The 22,146-nt window shown below is 39.2% G+C and overlaps 1 protein-coding gene across 7 annotated transcripts in view; it reads left to right on the forward strand.

Annotated features, from left to right (window-relative positions):
- The first annotated feature begins 1,627 nt into the window (after window positions 1-1,627).
- PPP2R3B (protein phosphatase 2 regulatory subunit B''beta) overlaps window positions 1,628-22,146 on the forward strand; it is a 48,087-nt gene continuing 27,568 nt past the window's right edge. Inside the window, exons 1-2 of one of the 7 annotated variants that reach the window (XM_051806976.1) lie at window positions 1,628-1,722; window positions 3,297-3,748. In XM_051806976.1, the coding sequence (XP_051662936.1) occupies window positions 3,401-3,748 (348 nt within the window). In that variant the 5' untranslated portion in view covers window positions 1,628-1,722; window positions 3,297-3,400. Of the gene's footprint in view, window positions 1,723-1,750; window positions 1,773-1,798; window positions 1,823-1,851; window positions 1,873-1,901; window positions 1,923-3,296; window positions 3,749-18,318; window positions 18,620-22,146 lie in introns of those variants that run through there. The other 6 variants (XM_051806979.1, XM_051806977.1, XM_051806980.1 and 3 more) reach the window with 6 other exon arrangements.

The raw sequence follows: 22,146 nt of genomic DNA on the forward strand, positions 1-22,146 counted from the left end.
TGTCTGCATTTTTAAGCCTTCCCTTCAAACCACTGTAACATGCAACTGGTATCATCTTTGGTACAGCCTCAGTTGCACAGTAGTAACGTTCTCAGGATTTGTGATAATAACCTGTCAGAAATCTGGAGTGTCTCTCACAGTAAAGGAAGATAAACATGAGCAAATGAGCAAAACCACAAGAGCAAAATTCAGTGTAGTGGAAGTAGGGATCTGATGTAAAAACATGGATGACATGCTGAAGTACAAAAAACCAAGGAAAAGAACTATATGGGGCAAGGCTCAGCTGTCTAAGACCCCACTGACAAGTGTACCTAGGAAGCCTCACAGAGGTGTCCCCGAAGGCTGGCAGCCACAAATTTCCAGTGTATATTTTCCAGTGCAAAGAAAAAGGCTGCAAACAGATTGGCACAGATGGTTCACTTAATAAGGGGATTATTCTTTTTTTGTTACTGCCTCCACTTCTCCTTTCATCCTATCATTTGCAATCCCATAACACTAGCACTAATCACAGCAATTGTGTAGAACGGGCATTTACTGTTCTCCTTTTAACAGCTTTTAACAGCATTTAACAGCTGGAACAGCTCACACACTTTCACAGAATCACAGAATGGGTAAGTTTGGAAGGGACCACAGTGGGTCATCTGATCCAACCTCCCTGGGGATCCAAGCAGGATCATCCCACAGCACATTGCACAGGATTGCATCCAGACAGTTCTTGAGTATCTCCAGTGCGAGAAATTCCACAACCTCTCTGGGCAATCTATTCCAGTGCTCAGTCACCTGCACAGTAAAGTAGTTCTTCCTCATATGCAGGCAGAACCCTCTCATTCGTCTCTTCTCAAGTCTGAGCAGGCCCAGCTCCCTCAGCCTCTCCTCATTAGACAGATGCTCCAGTCCACTTATCCTCTTTGTCACCTTCCACTGCACCTGCTCCAGGAGTTCCATGTCTCTCTGAGGAGTCCAAAACTGGACACAGCACTCTTGATCCGGCCTCACCAGGCCTGAGCAGAGGGGAACACCTCCCATGACCTGCTCTTCCTAATGCACTCCACGGACACACTGCTGGCTCACGGACAGCTCATTGTCCACCAGCACCCCACACAGTGTGATTCTTGGGGATGGTCCTCTGCAGGGCTAGAAGTTGGACTCGATGATCCTTGTGGGTTCCTTCCAACTCAGCATATTCTGTGATTCTTCAGAGCCACTTTCCAGCAGGTCAGCCCCCAGCCCGTACAGGTGCCCGGGGCTACTCATCCCCAGGTGCAGGACACAGCATTTGCCTTTGTTGAATTTCAGACAGTTCTTCTCTGCCCATCTCTCCAACCTCTCGAGGTCCCTCCGGAGGGCTGCACAGCCCTCTGGGGTATTGGCCACTCGCCCCAGCTTTGTGTCATCAGCGAACTCGCTGAGGAGGCATCTGCCTCCCCATCACTTTGCCAGCTCCTTTCAAAAAACCAGCCAGTGAGGAGCAGCCTGTGAGCTGCCGCAGCTCTGAGACACCGAGACCCTGTCTCAGCTCTAAGCTCGGCACAGGGGGCGGCGGTGACACCGGTTGACACAGGCGGGGCGGTCCCACCGCCCCCCCGGCCCGTCACCATGGCGACCGCCGCCGCGTCCTGCGGGCCGGAAGGGCCGCCCTCTCGCGAGACGCCGGGGCCGGGCCGGAAGGAGGCGCGTGTTTGAAGGCGGCGGCGGGAGGGGCGGCGGCGGAGCTGGGTAGGGGTGGGCGTCTGTCTGTCGGGACACTCCTGCGGCGGCGGAGCTGGGTAGGGGTGAGCTTCTGTTTTTCGGGACACTCCTGCGGCGGCGGAGCTGGGTAGGGGTGAGCTTCTGTTTTTCGGGACACTCCTGCGGCGGCGGAGCTGGGTAGGGGTGAGTGTCTGTCTGTCGGGACACTCCTGCGGCGGCGGAGCTGGGTAGAGGTGAGCTTCTGTTTTTCGGGACACTCCTGTGGCGCGGAGCCACGTCCCCCCCGAGCTGCTGCTAGGGGCAGGTGCCGGCCCGAGGGACCGAGCGTGTGGCGGCGGTGGCGGCGGCGGTGGTGGCGGCGGTGGTTCCCCACTCCCGGGGCGGCACCGGGCTGGCCCTTCCCCAGAGCTGTTTCCTCACACGTCGATGGTGCTCGGGGCTGGCCGGGCACAGCCGCGGGTGCCGTGACGGTGTTGGTCTGACAAAAAGGTAGCGAAACGACGTGACCTTCAGGTTCAGAGACGGAGTAACTAAACTGCTGTGTGGCGACAGTTTAAGTGATGCGGTGTTATAGGGCTTCCAGTTCTACCACGGGATGAGGATGAGCATTGGTTTTTAATAGTATTGTTCGCTTGCTAGATGTTATTCATTTCCAAATTGAGGTGCTTATTTTAAGGCTTCTTCAGCAAAGTATTGACATATAGAATCATAGAATAGAATAATTTAGGTTGGAAGAGACCTCTAAGGTCATCGAGCCCAGCCATACATCTTTGCTGCCTTATGCATATAGATCAAATACTGACAAAGGCTTTTTAAAAAAAAACCACAAAAACAAACACGAGGAAGCATAGTTTTTGTTTAAACTGTACCAGATCTCGATAGTAACTTGGTTCTGTTAGCGTTTCATTCCAGTCCTCTAACTCTCTCTAAAAAACAATATACATTCTGTTTGTTTCGGTTGAGTAGCTGAAATTGAAATCATACTATCCCAATTCTTTAGTCACATTTGCTTTTGCATTGGTTTTGAAAAACTGTAAAAATGGATGTCAAATATCAGTTTTTAAAATATTGAATGACTCTGTGATACCAAGCTTTGGGTATTCAGCTGGGCATCATGGGGGGGGATTGCAATATTTTAAGTCAGTAGCACAGACCTCTGAATGAAAATTGAACCTTCAGTCTTAGTTCTAAACCTCTTGACTGAAAGACTTGCTTCTTAAATCTTTCTTGTTCTATCATCAAGGCTTTGCATAAACTACTTAGACATTTAGTTCTTAGCGTGTGCAAGTCAAGTCTTATTCATCGTAATACATTGGGGTTTAGCACATTAGTAGAGGATATTTGTTAGATATCTCTTGAGAAAGTCCAAGTGCAGTGTCTTTTTGTCCAATCTCCATCATTTAAACAACATGCTTCTAAAAGAAGTTATCTATTATTTAGAAGAAATTGTTGGAATTGAATCTGACTGATTAATGGGTAACACTTATAAAGTGTTGTTGAAGTCACGTATTAGAATGTAACTCTCAACTCCTGGTGGTATCTTGAGGGAATAAATAACAACACTTGGTTAAAACTGTAAGATTTAATAATCATATTTTTCTTAACAGGAACCATGAAGTCTGTGAAACACTAGAAGTCAAGTGGAATGTTTAGATGATTGTCAAATCTTTACTTTGAATTTGAACCAAGAAAACAAGGAAACTGGTAGAAAATGTCACCTGGGAAAATTTTGCAACCTGCAATGAAGATGAAGGTAGATGAACTCTTTTTGTGCTGGTTGAGTCAGCCTGCAACTCAGTCGACAATAAAGGACTGCTTGAGAAGAGTCAAGAACGAGGAGAAAACAGAGATTGGTAATGCAGATTCAGGAAACAGTAAAAATGAGAGGTTCACTAATAAAAATTCCAATTCCAAGCAGTCCATATTAGGAGATACCAGATTGCCTTTAATGTCCTTCAGTCCTCCTCAGCTTTCTACTACTCTTCCATTGGCAACTCCAGCTACCTCAAGGAGCATTTCTAATGTTAGAGCAACACGTCAATCCTCAAGAACAAAAGTAGTAAGTTTGTTTCTTACTTATTAGACTTATTTGTTTAAATGGAACTGCATTTTGTGTTTGTGGTTTTGGTAAATTATGCAAGTAAGTAGTTTCCCCTCAGGAGGTATCTGGAGTGGAGAGAAGCAGCAGCACTGAACATAAAATTTCAATATTTGTGTGTCATTAGTTTTAACGGTTGGTGGCCTAAACTTCCAAAAGATTGTCTTGGCTCCTTGCAGTCTAACTGTGTGTGGTGGTTAAATGTAAGTCCTCGTGTTTGTGCTCCTTTTATAACGTACTGCCTTGACTGCAAATATTCCTTTGTCTAATGATACCAGGCACTATTGTTAGTACAAGACTCAAATTTGGCCACACTGAATCTGCATATTAACAAAGTAATTGTTTTGGTACTGCATGGTACACTCAGTGCTTCCTTTCTAATGAGGTCTTCATTTATAACAGACAATACCCTCTGTGCAAGAATGACAACCCTGCCCCCAACCTGAAATACTCTTTTTAAACTTGCAGTTCAGTTCAATCTAGTTTCTAGCTCTTTTCATAAATAGTAAAAAAAAACTGGATAGAAAATTATGTGGTGTTTGACAAAATTAAGCATTGCTTATGTATGATCTGCCTTCATAGGATCACAGAATTATAGAATGGTTTGGACTGGAAGGCACCTTCAGGAGCATCTAGTTTCAGACCCCTGCTGAGCAGGGATAACTTCCACTAGAGCAGGTTGCACAAAGCCCATCCAGCATGCCCTTGAACACTGCTGGGGATGGGGCATCCACAACTTCTCTGGGCAACCTGTTCCAGTGCCTCGCCACCCTAAAAGTAAAGAATTTGAAGATTTTCTTCCTAATATGTAATCTAAACCTACTCTTTCAGTTTAAGTCATTTAAATCCTTGTCCTGTCTCTACATGCCCTTGTAAAGAGTCCCTCCCCAGCTCTCTTGTCAGCCCCCTTTAGGTAGGGGCTGACACCTTTGGAAGGTGCTATAAGTGCTATAAGTTCTCACCAGGGCCTTCTCTTCTCCAGGCTGAAAATCCCAACTCTCTCAGCCTGTCTCCATAGGCAGGGTGCTCCTGCCCTGTGATCATCTTCATGGCTCTCCTCTGCACTTGCTCCAGCAGGTTCACATCCTTCTTACAGTGGGGACCCCAGAACTGGATGCAGCACTCCAGATGGGGTCTCAGCAGAGCAGAGTAGACAGGCAGAATCACCTCCCTTGACCTACTGGCCACACTGCTTTTGATGCAGCCCAGGATACAATTGGCTTTCTGGGCTGTGAGCACGTTGCCGTGTCATGTTGAGCTTTTCATCCACCAGCACCCCCAAATCCTCCACCTCAGGGCTGCTTTCAATCCATTCCCCACCCTGCCTGTATTTGTGCTTGGGATTTCACTGACGCAGGCAGGACCTTGCACTTGGCCTTGTTGAACTTCATGAGGTTCATGAGGACTTTGAAGAGTTGTTAAGAAGCATGCTGTTTGTGCTATAGGACTATAAATTCATATCTTTTAATAATACTGGGAAATTGTAAGAGGTCATCACTCTCAATTACTCTGCATACTTTGGTATCTAACTCATTACACTGGCCAAACCTGCTGTCCCAGGGAAGCCTGCTCAGGTTGATGAGGGTAAAGAGAACAGAGCTGAGGTTGTTTAAGACTATTGGTTATTTTTTGTTTGTTGTCAATGTGCCTTGAGTGTGTATACTTACCTAGCTTGACAACTTGAAGTCCCCACTTCTTAGCTTCAAAACATCACACTTCCAGTCTAGTGTTTGTTTAGATTGGTTTTTCAATAATATGGACCTCTATTTATGTGTAATTACCAGCCAGACAGCAAGCCATGACAATTGATTTACTTATTTTTTTATGTTCACACCATTATGTTTTAGTGCACATTTCACCTTCATTTCTAGTGAAATGCAGAAAGTCAGTTTATTGTATTAGATAAAAGCAAGCAAAGGAAGAGTTGCCATTAAAACCCACTGTTACTTGATGTACTTGATTGCTAATTTGTGTAGTGTAACTTCTCTTCACGTGTCTTGGTTGATTACTTGAAGAAGATCCCATAAAGAGGAACTAGAAGAGATTAATGAAGAGTAACATTCTTTACTTAATTGGAATTGTTTATATAGTGCTGAGAGAAAACCAAGAGGGTTAAGTTTTTGATTGCTTGAAGAAGGTTGGGCAGGGGGAATTTCCAAGCAGTAAGAAATTTATTTATGGCTTTATTATTCAGCTGAACTGAAGCTTAATCCAAAAGTTTCTTAATCTTTAAGTGTAAATTGCATTTGCAGCTGACATTCGGATCTTAAATACCACCAAGAGTTGCATAATTGCATGTGTACACCATGACAGTGTGTTTTCTCATAGAAAGCAAAATGTACCCTATTTCCTGTAAACTACCCGCTGCAGTGTCAAAACTAATGCATCTGGTTTTGTACACTTAATTATGTTTCAGAGGTCAAATCACAAATGGTTTTACCTACCTCGTATGAGTTTAAGTAAGTTTGAGGCCCTCATCTCACTTCTAGAAATGCAAGAAGCTGTTTCAGATAGCTTTTTTAAAAAGAAAGCTTGTACCGTAGATCCAGTTATACAGATTTAAATTCTAAATAACAGTCCTAGAAAGTGGTAAAAGTTAATGTGCTTAGCTCTGTGTGCCCAACAGTGATATTGGGAAAGAGCTTTTACATCCAGCCATAAAGAGCTGGAAAATTATTTCTTTTAGGACTATATAAATCAACTTAAGCATCTTATTAAACTTTTTCTTACTGTACACTGGAATTCTCATAAAACATCATACAAGCAGTAAACTCATTTTGGCATGATATGTTTTCAGTGTCAGTGAGCTGAATCACTGCCTTTGATTATGGGTAAGGTTGCTGTATTCCTTTTCATGTGTCTTAAAATGTTCTTGCAACTTTTTTGAAGGACACCAGACAATAAAGCTGATAACAGAAAACTGCCATGCTCAGGTTATTACCAGGTAGTAAATATGAATGGGTAGGAAAACATTTTCATACTACAGGTTTCTGCACTTATTAGAAAAACATGTTTTTCGGAATGGGAAGCATTCTCAGAAGACCAGTCTTGAATCTAACTAGATATTTAATCTTTGACACTTTAAACAGTAGCGTATGAGCAAAATATGTTGATGTGCTGATGGCTACCATTAAGCACTATTAAAAGCACTGTAGCTGTCAGTTATTGTATTCAAGGAGATCTTTCTTTTTTTAAGAAGTTGGTTTGTAATTGAAGTCTGAGGGTTATATTTTTATCCAAAATTCAGAAGTTGCCATGTGTTTTGCTGAAACACTTATGTCTTGTCAGAGGAGAATTTGCCATCTTTCAAGATAGTTGAAGCCCTCCACTAATTAGCAAGTCTAAAGTACTTTCTCCAGTAATGAAAGAATTTACAAGGTCTTTATATTAAAGATGAACAAAAAACTGAAGTGCTTCAAACAGGAATTTTTTCATCTGAACAGGCTACTTAAAACCATATTCAGAATAAACTATTGGCTTAAGCCACATGCACATTTTGAAATCTAGACAGAACTCTACCATGAAAATCTATCTTATAGTGTGTTTTAGTGCAAGTGAAAACAAAACAGTGTTTGGTTAGGGTTTTAGCTTTTTCTTCAGAGGAGGTGCTTTGCACTACTTGCATGGTTGCCATTCACAGTGGGGTTGGTGTCTGACTGTACCCATTGTACCAACACTGTACTTGCAGAGTTCTGGTCACTTTTCTTAAGTGATGTGAAGTGCTTGCTAGCACTTTGTATTCTGCAAGCAGTCCCGTGCTAAATCTTAAAATAACAGAAAATCAGAGACATAGAAAAATTTCAACATTCAAGTCTTGAGTATTTTCTGAGTATATTGTTGAAGAAAGGGAATTCTAGAACTGTAACTTTCCAGCTTGAAGAATAGCTGTTGTAGGTTTCTTCTAACCCTTGTCACTACTGTACATGGATTTAACAGTGTTTCTGGTGCCCTAGATTATATTAAGCATATGGGGTGTACACAATTGTACACTATTCATCACATTGTCACAAATGCCAGTCCTCAAGGCCTAAAAAGTGCCATAGGCAAGTTGTTTAATCCTAACCAGCTGGTGTACAAGGCATGTGGGGAAACAATTCACAGAATTCCCTATGGGCATTTTGTGGGGTGGTGGTGCAGAGAGAATGTGATACGATGTGAAGTGCTTGAAAGTTATTTTCTATTTCTCTGCAAGGTCAACCTTTGATGTAAAGGTACTTCTTGGAGTGGTTTCCCTATATTCTTTGCTCGATAAGCATATGTTCACACTTGATATCCTGTGACAATTAAAGCTTATTGCCTCATATTTCTGTAACTTGTAATTTTTTTTTTTTACTATTGTAATATATTGCTGCATAGCTTTTTTCATCAATAACATTCTTGCCAAATTTTTGTTAACAGTTACTCGATTTAAATGATTTAAATGCTAGGATCCATTTTAGTTTAAAGGGGGACTAGAATTAAACCTTTTAACATTGACCAGAGTTTGAGTATAGCATCACTAAAAGAGTTGCTTTTTGAAACAAATAGTTCTGAGGGCTTGAGTTAAAGTGTAACTAGGCTTGTACCTGCATCCGTCAGACCAGTGGTGCACTATGCCTGTCTTCTGCAAGTGTGCTGGCAGTGTCTTTGGGGACTACCTTCTATTAGCATGGGGAGAAACTGTTCATAAAACATGCCAGAAAAATAAGAGGAATGACAGTGTTTGAATCCTGTACCCTGCTCAAGTAGTTGTTACGCTTTGATGTTGGCCTTCACATGTCCAGCGTCTGGTCTTATTTGGTGTCTGCATCTGAATTGCTGCCATGTATGCCTTAATACTAGAAGCAATACTAACTACTGAGCCTGGGTTATGTAAACTGTATTAGCACTGCACTGCACACCAGATTACGCTGTGCAGGACTGAGTGTGGTCTAACACATATGCTCCCTAAATCTGTATTATGCAAAGATAGTGTTACTAGTGCCATGTCCCATCACTAAGTGAGGGAGGGTGGTGGACTTGGCTTTCAACTCAAGCCCGTGACTTAAAGGGAGACTGTAAATAACCTGATATCAAACTGATGTACTTTTACAGTGATAACAGTGTACTATGACAGATGTCAGCACTAGTGTGTTCACAATAAAGCGCCTTCTATGGTGCCAATAAAGCAAGGGCAGCCAAAAGTTCATATTAAAGTCTGGAAGAGTGCAGCTATAGGTGTTCCTGTAAAATCATTATTAGTTTCAAGTGTAGTGAAATAAGAGTAGTCAGCACAAGCAGTGCTGGCTGGTAGTATGTTGTGTTAATCTTCTTAAGCTTTGCTGTACTGAGTAGCTTGGAATAGAAGAACCATTATACCGATTAGAGAACTATCTGTTCTTTTTATTTATAATTGAGAAACTTAATGTTATTCACTGTTGTAGCTTTCTGATAGTGCTCCTTATTCTATCTGCATCTTGTACCCTGGGATATAAATGTTACTTTTCTTAGCAGTTATATTAATTCTGTTGTACTTTGTTAGAAGAAATAGTGAGCTGTTCAAGTGGCAGTTGCGCTTGAAAGTATCTGTCCTACTGTAAACTCATATTTCTTATATGCTGCATCCTGTCGTAAGAGTTTTTGGCATGTCTAGTGCTGAAAAATGGAATTCAGAATTATGTGTGGCTTTCTTGAAATTTGAAGTTCCCCTGAATCCTGTCACGGGACAAATTCAAATATTTGGATGAAATTTATTAATCATAGTCACTCCTTTTGAGTAACTAACTCTTATATAGCTTTGAACATTTTTTGTTTGTTTTTAAGATCAGTACTTAATTCCAGTTGCTTCTCTGTCCGGTCTTTCAAAACGTATAAGCTTAATTTTAGCTTTACATCAGCCATTTAAACAGTTTATTCTTTTAACTGGTGTTCAATCTGGGAGGAAATTAGATATTGATATAGAGGAGATAGCTTTCTCTTTTTTCCTTCAGTGATGCTTGAGAACCCATCTTATATTTTTGAGAACCTTTCCATATGCCCTACGCTTACTCTGTCAGCAAGAAATACACTCGAGGCCAAAACCATATATTGACTTCCTTCAGTACAAAAGTATAAATGCAGCTCATCCAGTGTACTGGTTTGTCCACTGATTGACCTAGTCAATGACTGCACAGAATTTTTCAGCAAGCCATGTTATGAGAAAAATCTACAAAATGCCAGTGGTAGTATCATATGGCCAAGTCTTGGGAGATTTAGAGGCTTTGCACACACAACTGTGTTAAAGTTGCCTAACTTTCATTGAAGTCGTTGCATTGATTCGAGGAGATATCAGTTAAGCGCACTCACTGTTTTTTGCAGTCAACAACAAAGGTTACTAAATTTAGTGTTTTAACAGTGGCATAATGTGTAAATAACTCCTTTGTGTTGGGCTGTATTAGTGTGGTGTTCTTGTCTTCAAGTTAACCACATGGTACCAATGTATTGGTAGATAAGATCAGTTTGTATTCTGCAAATGACAGATACAACTAAAAATGGGTCTATAGAAACCTAACCAGTAACTAAGAAATGTTTCTAAAAGTGTGTTCCAGTACTTGGTCTTAGATGTGCCCCTTTTGCATAGCAATCACCATTCTATATAAAAAATAGCTAGAAACTATAGAGCCACCCAAGTAATATTTCTAGACCACAGGTACTTGCAGGGTGCTTGTGCTGTTGAGATATGTGTTTAATTAACCTTGTGCATACTGTTTAGCTTCATTCATATGGAATTAGCCTTACATATTTGTTCTATGTAGATCTAACTAGTAACTTTGGCTGATTTCAGGCAAGTGAGATGAGCTGGAAGTCTACAAGGAGATTTTCACAACATTTGTAAAAATCTGTATGCTGGGGAAAACCTCATGAGTGGATGCTGAGGCAATCCTTGCAAAATATCTGTACAACAGAGTTGTAAATGTGTTCACCGTGAGCAAGGTTCAATTTGACCTTAACAAAATAAGGTTTGTAGAACTTGTGAAATGGCTTGACTTCATTTGTTTTTTTTAATTCAGCAGAACCAGGAGAACAGTTTCTAAGCAGTTTTATCCATTTAGAAGCTAGGTTTATATTGATAAAAAATAAATAATCTTCTAAATTTTATAAACATATCTGCTAGATATGATCATCACTGATGTATTGTAAATAACCATCCTTGTGGCATACTTCACTAAGAAATAAGACAAACTATTTGAAATTATGCACTATTGAAAACAATTAATGATGAACTAGATTATTCTTCCATCTACTAATAGTCTTCATGAATAGTCATCATATACAGCAAATACTTTGTCTTGTGTTGTAACTTCAGATTTTAAACAAAAGATTACTAGTTTTGTGCTCTTAATTGCTTTTAATGCACTAAAATTTTGAGTACCTGCTTATTTATCAAGTGGCAAATCTAGGCTTAGTATTATTTTAGAAAGATTTTTCTAGAAAAAATATTTAGACTTCACATAAAGACCTAAAGTAGTGGAGATTGGAGGAAAGTCAGTAGTACTGTTTCTGTTCTGGCAATGTATTTGTGGTGTTATACCTCTGTGAGATGTCTTATTCCCTGGGTCTTTTTTCTTCCTGCATAATGGTTGCTCCTTTAGTTATACTGAAAGATAAAGTTCACTTGGTTAACAGTGACCTGCTTCTTTGCTCTGCCTTCTTTCTTTGCTTTGTCCTTTGCTTGCAAGTTTGTAAGTGCTTAACTTTTCATTTAGCACTGTAGAAATCAGGATAGTTTCTGTCGCCTCCATTTCCTGAATCAGCAATGATATCATACTGATACAACACAGTAGTGTTAGATCAAGAGTATGTCTTCATAGAAATTCATAGAAATATCAGAAATCCTGGTTTTGATTGGTAAATTAACAATTTGTGAATTTACTGACAGACTTGTAGAACAAAGTCTGTGTGTTAAATTTCCCAATTTGTTTGTTTTGCTTTAAGATCCTTGGGGAGGGAAATCTCAAGCAAAAGCATAAGCAAGAAGCTGTCCTGCAGCTGTCACTGACTCAAAATTATTGTCTTGTGATTTCAGGGACTAAATTACATGTTGTGTTAGCCCGTGATGCTGGATTTAAAGTAGTGGTTGTACTTTCATACACCAATCATTCTAGTTTGGGAAATTATGTTTTTGAAAGGATTAATTCAAAATTCAGTTAATGTCAAAATTATGGAAGTACTGAACAGCTGGTGCAAAGTTGAAATAAGTTGCTGGACAATTATAAAACATTGTCATTCATGTTCTTTGTACTAGATTACTCTGTCCATTTCTAAATTAAGGTGACAGAAGTTAAATAATAGCAATGTAGAAATTACTAATTATCCATAACAGCCAGTGTGACTTTGAAAAGTTGTAAAATATGTATCATTAGACTCCGTAGTAAAAGCTGCTGTCACCTGTAGGAATATCTCAGTGGCATTCTGAATCAGCCTGAACTGATTCTTCATTTCAACCTATTCTGCTATTCAGAGGCTTACATTGGTAAAGTTACAGGTGTATATATTGTTGGCTGTGGCTTCCTCTGTGGATAGTCTCTGTAGCATCACAGTTCATCTAAAATATGAAACCTCAGCATCTTATTAGAGCAGGTGTGACTTTAGCTTGTGTAATCCATACTAGATTTTTTTGCTTATGTCTTTCTCTCTAGTCACCACCTCAGCAGCATCAATTTGGGTGATCCTGGTTTTCATGATCGGATGAACAGGGTCATCTGAAGATCATGAATAATAAATAAGCTCCACCTGTAGAACTATTCTGGCAATCTGTTTCTGTTAAAATTCAGTTTATGCTGTACACAAATAAAATGTAAACTGATAATGTTTTTTAAGATGGCTGTGGCAGGATGGTCCACCCTGAACAGACCTAAAATCCAATAATGCGTACTATGCAAACCATCATGCAGGCCATCATGCAAGCTATCATGCAAGTTCAGCTGCTGGCACCAGCGTGCTGTCTTGGTGTTAAATTATGGTAAGGCCATCCTGGTTCACCAGACTTCAAATATACATACTTTTTTGCAAACAAGATGTGACAGATAAGCTAGTCTGTGAGCTTGTAAATCTGTGACTACCAGTCCATCACTTCATAACTATAAAAGCCCAGTCCAACTTCCATATAGCAGATTTTTCAACATACTTCCTTGAAGTGTGGAGCCTCTCTCGTGAAGCAGGGACACCTCTTTGTGGTTATTCCCCAGGGGTTAAGAGAAAGGGAGAGTTCTGCCCACTATCTCATGTGGTGAGTTATATCAATCTCTACTTAATAATTATTTCTTTTTCTAACTTCGATACAATTGCTTTAATATAATTGCTTTGTTACAGTGCACTATATTACTTTGTTATATAATACTCTACTAGTAGATTTTTAGCTTTTGCACTGTGTAGTAAATACTTCTGATTAAGATCTTTTGTCTGTTCACCTGTTTGTTAATTTGTCATAATAAATTATTTATTTATATAAATATATCTGTTTTGCCAACATTAAAACCTGCGGGACAAAGTGGTTTAATCATACCTCTGTAATTCCTTTAAATTTAAGCTGTTAACACAGTCTGAGGCTAAGGTAGGTTTAAGCTGCACTTAAACCCTTCCCTGAGAAGGAGTTTAGAAAGTAAGGGAGTCCTTTCTGCACCTCGAGACTTACCAGCAAGGCTTTGCTTTTTAAAACTTTGTCTAAGCCTTCCACTCTCCAGTGACAATGGCAGAGAATTGTTCAGAAAGGTATAAAAAACCATTCATTTACTGTCAGGCTCAGGTTTTATAGCATCTGGTGTTGATGCTTGCTGAAGTTAGTCAGCAACCTAAAAAGGCCCATGCTATGTCTTTGGAGTCCAGGCTGTGTAATCATAGCAAGGTGACATGTATCTTATCTTACAATCTGATAACAACCCATGGCGTGGTGTTCATACATGGCATTCTTTTGGTAATGTGCAGAGAATCTGATCAGCCCATCCTTCCCAGCCTACCAGCATGACTACACATCTGACATCTAACTGCTGTCTATCTATTCACTGTCTTACCTTGTAAGAACTCTGGATTCTCCCAGCCTGCCTGGAAAGAACTTACAGGCATTGCTCCGTCTAATTCAAGAGTACTGGAAAATGTAAATAATCATTAGAGAAGATGTGCACATGCAAGGCTTCCTGTTCTAAGGGGGAGGCATTGCATCCTCCAAGAAAAACAATGTGCATCTAGGCCCTGATTCCCATGAACTTCTTTCCAAGGCAAAAGCATCCGTTTCTTCCTATGAAGGTAGATTTCTTAACTGCACAGAGTCAACATCTAGCAGTTCATCAGTGTTGCATGTCATACTCAAAACACTGTCCATAACTTTAAGGCAATCAGTTTGCATAGCTGGTAGCTGAGTATGAGCATAATACCTTGATTCCTTCTGTTATCTATACATGGTAGACGTATCTCCCTTGGGTTTTGTCAGTGTACTGCTGAAAAGGTGGGACTCTCATCCAAAGGAGATTTAGGGATGGATAGTTATACTTTGTTATTCTGTTCAGCTCACAAATGCATTTTCCTCTTGTTCTCCACTCATGCAAAGCAGTTAGAAATGGGAAGTTGCTAGCAAGAAGTTAGTTCCAGGATCTTTTAGTACATAAAAGGCCAGGTATGGAACTATCTGGTTTAGAAGTAATTCTTGATAATATTTAATAATGGGGATAGTCTATTCACAATGTTTTGTGAGGGGAAAAAAAGAACCCAGCATTTCAGGGGTTTTTTTTTGTTGGGTGATTCTTTTGGGTATTTTTTTGGTTTGGTTGGTTGGTTTTGGGGTTTTTTACTTGTTTCCTTAGTCTAGCAAAGAATTGCTTCTTTTATTTGTCTGTCTTCTAGTATATTTGTGTAATTTTTCTTTGTATTTCCTGCCTCATAGTACCTGTGTTTTAGCAAGCATCCTTGGCTCATTGACTTGTTGTATATCTTCCTGAACTATTTGTTTTTACTAGTAGTGCTTTTTTTCCACTTTAAACCTCTGAAATATATCTTTAGTACTAAGTCATGCTCTTTCATCTTTTTTCTATATTGAGAAAGGTACTACCTTGCCTTAGTTATCTTCTCTTAAACTGCTGTGTTCTGCCCCTTACTAATCAATTATTTTGGAAAGGGTTACACAGTTGCATAATAACCCTTTACACTGACTGTTGTGGAGATAGTTCTCTTTCCACAGCTGACCTAGGAGTCACTCTTACTTTCTGCAGCATCCCAGGCTAAGGGACTCTATTTGGTTCTATGCTGTTGCCGTTGGGTTTGGCCATTCAGCCTTATTTAAACTGCCTCCAAATGACAGACTTTTTGGTTCATATGTTACTGGGTTGAAGACTGGACCCCAGTAACTATAGGTTTTGTATGGCTGAATACATCTTATTACATATTTAAATTATTTTCTTGGGGGCTTCCTGTAATGTTGGGATGCTTTTTTTCCAAAGACTTGAGGTCACTTCCCTGTAGTGTCTTAAGACTTTAAATATACAGTTGGCGTATGCTTCTGACAAGAAATTCTGTTTCTGTAGGTAAATACTTGAGGTTTCTTAAGGTATTCTTCAAGTTTCTATTTCCTCTACATTACCCAAAATATTGTGCTGTTTGTGTTGTGTTACTCTTGTGTGTGTTCAGATCTCTGTTAAAGTGGTAAACTCTTTAGCCACAGTCCCTTGAGTCGGATCCATTCATAGTGTATATCTTTAGCTTTGGAAGGAAGCTCTGAGCATGCATCTTCCCCTCTGTTTGTTTATCTAGCTAATAATAAGCTGCCAGGATACTTAAACAGCTTCATGGCTGGCATCCAGCCCTTTACCCAGTAAAGGATCTTGCTTTGGCTTTCACTGGAGAGAATTCAGATTTAGAATAAATGTAACACAATACTTGAACACTCCCAGTTCCATCTGGATGGGAGCAGGCTTTCCTTTTTTCCTATGGCTAATTCATGACTGAAAAGGTTAAAACAGAGATCTTACAAGATTCTTGGCCATATTGCTCTACAAATACTCAGTCTCCTTAAATGTGGCAATACAAACTTCAGCTTTACCTTCAGCTGGTGAACAGGAGGTGATTAGTAGCTGCCAGTGTACTTAAGTATACTCAACTGCATGTAGCTTCTTCATATATTGCAACCTGGGAACTTTTGACAACTGTGCTGCATCAAAGTATGTAATGACCACTAGGTTTGAAAACATAGTGCTAGAACAGTATTAGGCTAACAATGGGATTGACTTAACATCTACCTTGAACAGTGAAGTAATATTATTACAAAGCAATACAGAATATTCAAAATACTGAATGTGGTTTGCCTGTTATGTGATGATGGACCCTTGAGTTCCACTTGAATAAAGGAGGGAAATATACAACTCTTTCCAGTATCGTGTTCAGGACAATTATTTCTTACTGAGGCTCCTTCAGCAGGTTCAGGACTGCAGGTTCAGGACTTCTAATGTTTGGACTGCAGCTCCAGTCTTTTAGGTTGGCTCTCCATGTGACAGTCTGTCATCGTAATGACTTACTACAGCCACATCAAACAAGACTGTGAACGTAGTAGCAAATGGAAGTGCATCACCTGGTGAAAAGGGATGAAAATAGAGAGCAATTTAGGTGAGAAAACACCTTTGTAACCTCAAGTATGGCCTGTTTTGCCTAACCTGAAACACAATCTGCCTTGCAATACAACCTTTCTGACCTTCCACAAATATTTCTGTCTGCGTATCTGTTGCCAGAGTAGGATTCCTCTCCTACTTTAACACCTCAGTCCTTCATCTCAAGTTCCAGGCATGCTGCTGTTGTGTGCTGAATGCCCAGTTCCCTGCTGGCTTCACTGTGGCCAAGGTTTATCCCAGGTTAGTTGATTTAGTCTTCCTAAAAGACAGTGAGTGACAGCCAGTTTTGCTCAATGCAGTTTTGACAGTCTGGTCATGCCAACCACAACGTCTGACTCTTGCCTTGTCAATTCCTTTCTTGTTCTCCCACTTCCGAAAGAAATAAATATCTTCATAATGAGTTGCAATAAAAAAAGCAGAGGGAGGGGACTGGATACTAAATTAAAACCGAGAAAACAGGTGTTTTATCATCATTACTTTGTAACGGTGTGTGATAAACTAAAAAAGGATCCAATTAAGACAAATCATGTTTCACTATCACTTTTTCGTAGTTTCCTTTTCTTAATCGTACAAGGATATTTACTGTGGGGTTTTAATGTACCGTTACATGACAGAATGGCTATGATTGGATAAATAGGCCTAAGATTATATAGGAGTAAAACAGTGCCATCCAGTAAGAAAAATCTCAAACGTAGTGTTGAAAGAGTTATTTTAGTGTTTCTTGGGCTGTTTACATGTTTGTGTAATCAAGAAAATGGCTTTATTTAAAGCATGAAGAATGAAAACAAAGTAAGATTGGTCAGATCTTTCTCTTTATATTGTTAGTAACTGAACTTGGGCATGACAAGGTAGGCATCATACCATTATCTTAAGAGAATTTTGGGGTGCTGAGAGTGTTCACGGCTTGAACTGGAATGGTAAGAATTGCCATACCCATAACTGCAGTGGTGATATTTGGAAAAAAAAAAGTCATCAAAATAGGAACATTTCTTAAAGATTGCTGTGATAAAGGTATACCCATATAAAACATGAAAACTTCACCAGTTGTCAGTTAATGTACCTAAAACTGTAAAGGAGGAAGGACGGAAGGTCACTTCAATTTCCACAAAAGCTTATCAGATTTCTATTTCCATGAAGAATATTGATGTGGACTAAAACTTGGCCTCATCACCCCCATAAAATGTATTTGAGATTCAATACACTGAAAATAGAGTAGAGTGGTAGCTGACTCTAACTTTAGTGCTACTGAAACGTGACAGGTGTGCAATCTAGTATGTGGATGTTAATGTTTAGAAAGCTCCTATCTATTTAAGCAAACAAAAAAAAAAGTATCCTGTCAGCTTTTTTCAAATTTTCTGACATCATTGGTATTTCTAATGTAGCCTTTTGGTAAAAAATGATTTAAAGCAGCATTTCAGTGTAGTAACATTTGCCTCTTTTCTGCTACTGCTTTCTGTCTTAGCATTTATATTGTTAGATTCTTTCAATACAGTAACTTACATCTAGATGAATGTAAAAGAAGAATCTTTTTACATGATTACGTGAGCCACTCTGAAAGTCTACAGTTTGTTGTTGCCTTCATTTTGCCAGTGTAATAGGGTTCCAGCTAAAGGATGAAAGAATCTAAAAGGAATTTAATTGCTGTGTAATAAGCCTTATCCTTTGGTGAGGTACTTCATTGAAGCTAGAGAGTGAGTGTTTTGTGACAGAAGGGAAAGCTGAGGGGGATGGGAGGAGGAGGAAGCTACAAAATAACCACGACTGGCCTCTCTGCATTCCTGTAGGGCTTGCTTTTTTTAAAATTGGAAGCTGCTTTTATAGATGCTCCTCCAAACAGGGTTGGTTTTTTTTTCATACCGTCCCATTTAGACTTTGGAATGCATGGACGAAAGGGCAGGCCCCCAAAGTGACTTTCCAATCTGTTTTTGCGATTCCAGCCAAGTTCCCTTTAATGTATGGAGCGGGTGAAGTTGAGCTGACTCTTATAATATCACAGAACTCGGGCGCAGCTGCTGCTTTAAGTGGCACTGTGTGATAATACAACAGCTCTGCTATTTACTGGGACTCAAGTGCCTGGACTGGCAGACAGAGACATTACATGAAATCCGAAAGCATGAGGATAAAGGAGATTTCTTTACGGCAAGATCCTGATCTAAGAAAGGAGTTGGCATTGCTAGCTCGAGGATGTGATTTTGTTTTACCTTCTAGATTCAAGAAGAGACTGAAAGCTTTTCAGCAGGTCCAGGTTTGTCTTTCTGTTCTTATACAATTAAGTTACTGTTTTACCTTCACAGCCACACAAACTGGCGGAAATATGTGGAAGTTCTTGCTAAAGTAATCCTAAAAGAAGGATTTTGGTAGTCTGTTCCTTATATGTTGATTTCTTCTGTGTTTCAGAAGACTATGCAGGTAGTTTTCTGCAAACAAAAAATGAGAGTTTGCTGAAGCACATATCACAGCTAAAGTACAATGTTTGCACAGAGGGATATGCAGTGGAAAGTTGGTGCATTTGTTGCTATTAGACTTTTAAAGACTGTTTTCCTTGATCTGCATAATCATGATCGGCATGCATTTCCTCAGGGGATTTAATTTACCTTTTACTGGAACTGTGAATATAAAATACACTGAACTAGGCTGTAACTTTACTAACGCAAACATAATATGCTAAAAGGTGCTTTCATACTTACATGATGATCCCGAATTCCTTTAGATTTTGGACTTTCTGTTTGGATGAGATCAGTTGTTGCTACATGGTTCACACATGCCTCTGCTGTTTTGCAGCAGTCAGTTAAATCGACCATTTTAAAATGAGCTCATAATTGAGAATAGAAATATTTGAAATGTAAAATTAGAAGGAAAACTACTTATAGAGTAACTGTTCAAAGAGATTATCTTTTTGGAGTGAAAAAAAGTGTGCAGCTTTTTTTTGAGAAATTGAAATTTGGTATTCCCTCAAACACACTTTAAGGCATTTGGTGGTATGTGAAAGCATTCACTTTGTCCTTACCTCACCCTCGCTCCTAACTCATATACTGAAGGTATATCAGCGATGGCATGTGTGACTTTTTTTTCCCCCTTTTATCATTAAGGAAAGTTTATCAGTATAATAAAAATTACATTATCTTAGATTTTTTTGTTTTAAATAATTCTAAATATAGCCTGCTACTTAATTTTAATTCAGTGCACTAGTGTCCCTTTCAGCTGACCTTCAAGAGAGGGACATAGAGCACTATGACCCTAAGAATGTGTTAGCCTACTGACTTCTATATTATTTTATTTTTTTTATCTGACCTTTATAAGCAATGTTTATTCCTTTGTGCAAAGCAGAATGCAAGTGTTGACTGTGCTGGCTTATACCATTCAGCATAAACATGTGAATGAAAGGATTTTTGTCATGTATCTTTTGTGCTGAAGTGGAGACAGAGAAAGGAGCTTGTTGACTAGAGACAGCGTGAAAAGAAAATGCTCTCTTAATTACTCAAAAATTGTGGTAGCAGTTAATATTTAGGTACCTCAGAGCAGAAGGCAAGTTTAGTCTAGTCATGTCATCCTGTTGTGAACAAACACATCATTACCTTGTGTGGTGCCTGTAAACTTGATCCGTCTTTCATCGAATGATAGTTGGATCACTTGTACTTTTACAGGGCTTTTTTATGTTGACCTAGAAAACATCTCAGTGTAGTATGGTAATTCATACCTACAAGCAACTATCTACTTTCAAAAACAGCTTGTCTAATCTGTAGGGGTTTTTCTGTTTTAACATGCTACTGGCTATAAACTTACAGTGCAGACAATGAGCAAATATTTTTGATTTTTAACCAGACTTGCACTTCCAGGGTAAATGGTAAATGTAGAATAATGTATGATAAACTACCTTAATTGGATTACAAAATTCTTTGAGCAAAACAATTAATAGAAGAATAAAACTAGAATATGAGGTCAGTCATGGATTAGTTTGATATAAAATATTTTATCCAAGGTTCCTTTTTTAAACGGTGCTTTGCTTCAACTTCATGATTTTAAGGAGACATTTTGGAAGTACCTTCAAAAACTAAATATGAGTGCTAGTAACTGTTGATACAGAAGCTGGGTATTCTTTACCTGACACTTTATGTTAATGTTAATTTCAACTTGACCTCATAGGTTGGGTGCATTTTAAGGAACAGCTATTTATCAGCTACATAATCCTAAACCAGTATCCTAAAATAAAAAATCAGTAACGGTGGTGGAGGGTGAGATAACATGTGGCTCAACATCTGCTCTGAGCTGGGTTGAAGTGATTGGGTCTTCCACAGGTTCCAGGAATTCTAAGGCAGTGGCTTTTCACATAGGGCCATGTAAGTAAGTAATCTGTGTAGGTAATCCCGTCTGGTTTAGAAGAGGTGGTCATTAGAGCATAGCACATCAAGTTTCTTGAAAATCTTTAAATAGACAACCAGTAGTGAGGTGGGTTATTCTGGAAAGTGGTGGAATAGGCTGTTCTTCAGTTTTCATTTATTAGTGAAAATTTATAAAGCTGAGAAAAGTAGGGCCTTCTGGAAAGATCTGTTTCTCAAAAGGAAGATAAAACAATACACAACTGTTGAAATGTTCTCTATTACTTCGGGGAACTGAATTTTTTAGTAGGTAACTCAGCATAAAAGTAAGTAGAACTTCAGTCCATCTACTCCTGATATTAGTTCTAGGACCAAAACCTTTCTTAGGTACTTAAAACCTACAGGATATATTGAACTGGAAATGCAGCACTTCAAGAGCCACTGTCCATCTTACTCATCAATTTATCTGAAACTTTGGAAGGAGAAGAAACTATCACCACGTCAAATGTACTGGCAACTGAAAGATGTGAACTGAAAAGCTTATTACCTGCTGATAGCTGAGCAGCTTGTTTTGGCTGGTAACATTCCTACCTGTCTGAGTTGGAATATAAGCAGCACTATTATCCCAGCTATGTGAGGAAAATATATCTGAAGTTTGAAACAAAATTATAACAGAATATAATACATCTTTGTATGTGACATGCTTATACTTGTGTAACTCAGTGTTACCTAAACTAGGAAAATAGGTATTATTTTGCTGCTTAGGGGCCACATCACCTTACAAAACAGTTGAGTTCTAACTTTAAAACCAGACTTTTTTTAAAGTCAAATAAATTTGTGCTGAATGTAATGATTAAAAAAACGGAGGAGTAAAAAAAAAAGCTGGCCTAAATTTTGAATTAATCCTTTCAATATCAGTGCCAGACCTGAGTGCTGGCATGTTTTCTGATACTTTTAATGCATCATAACTTTATCTGCTTGGTGATTCCTTGTAGTAGTTGTATGTGTCACACCTCCGTGTGGAAATGGAGGACTACTAGTTTCCTGACCACCTGTTAATGATACTAAATGCTGCTTATACATGCTATTTATGTCAGCTGTATGAGAACTATTTCTTCAGCTTCTGCAGTGCCTCACGAGATTGGCTTTCCTTCTGAGTGAAGTAACTTTAGAAACTGGTGTTTCTTGATCACTTTTACACTCATTTGTTACCAAAATGCTACATAAATGCTGGTGGCATGTTCAAGACAGCAACAAATACAGAGTCTGTAGGTGCTAATGTGTGCTGAGCTGATGTGTGGTTGTGATGTAGAGCACCCAGTTATTCTTTTAGTCATGAAGAGAACATTCTCATTTCTGAGGAAAAAATAATTTCAAAAATTTAATTGAGATGGTTGGTTTTACAGCTGTAAATCAGAAGTATGTTGTGTAACAATTAGAGACTTCTGGCAGCACA

This window comes from Manacus candei, unplaced genomic scaffold (genome assembly GCF_025592945.1).
Source record: "Manacus candei isolate 608988 ecotype Guabito, Panama unplaced genomic scaffold, ASM2559294v1 h1tg000069l, whole genome shotgun sequence".
Classification (NCBI taxonomy): Eukaryota; Metazoa; Chordata; class Aves; order Passeriformes; family Pipridae; genus Manacus; species Manacus candei.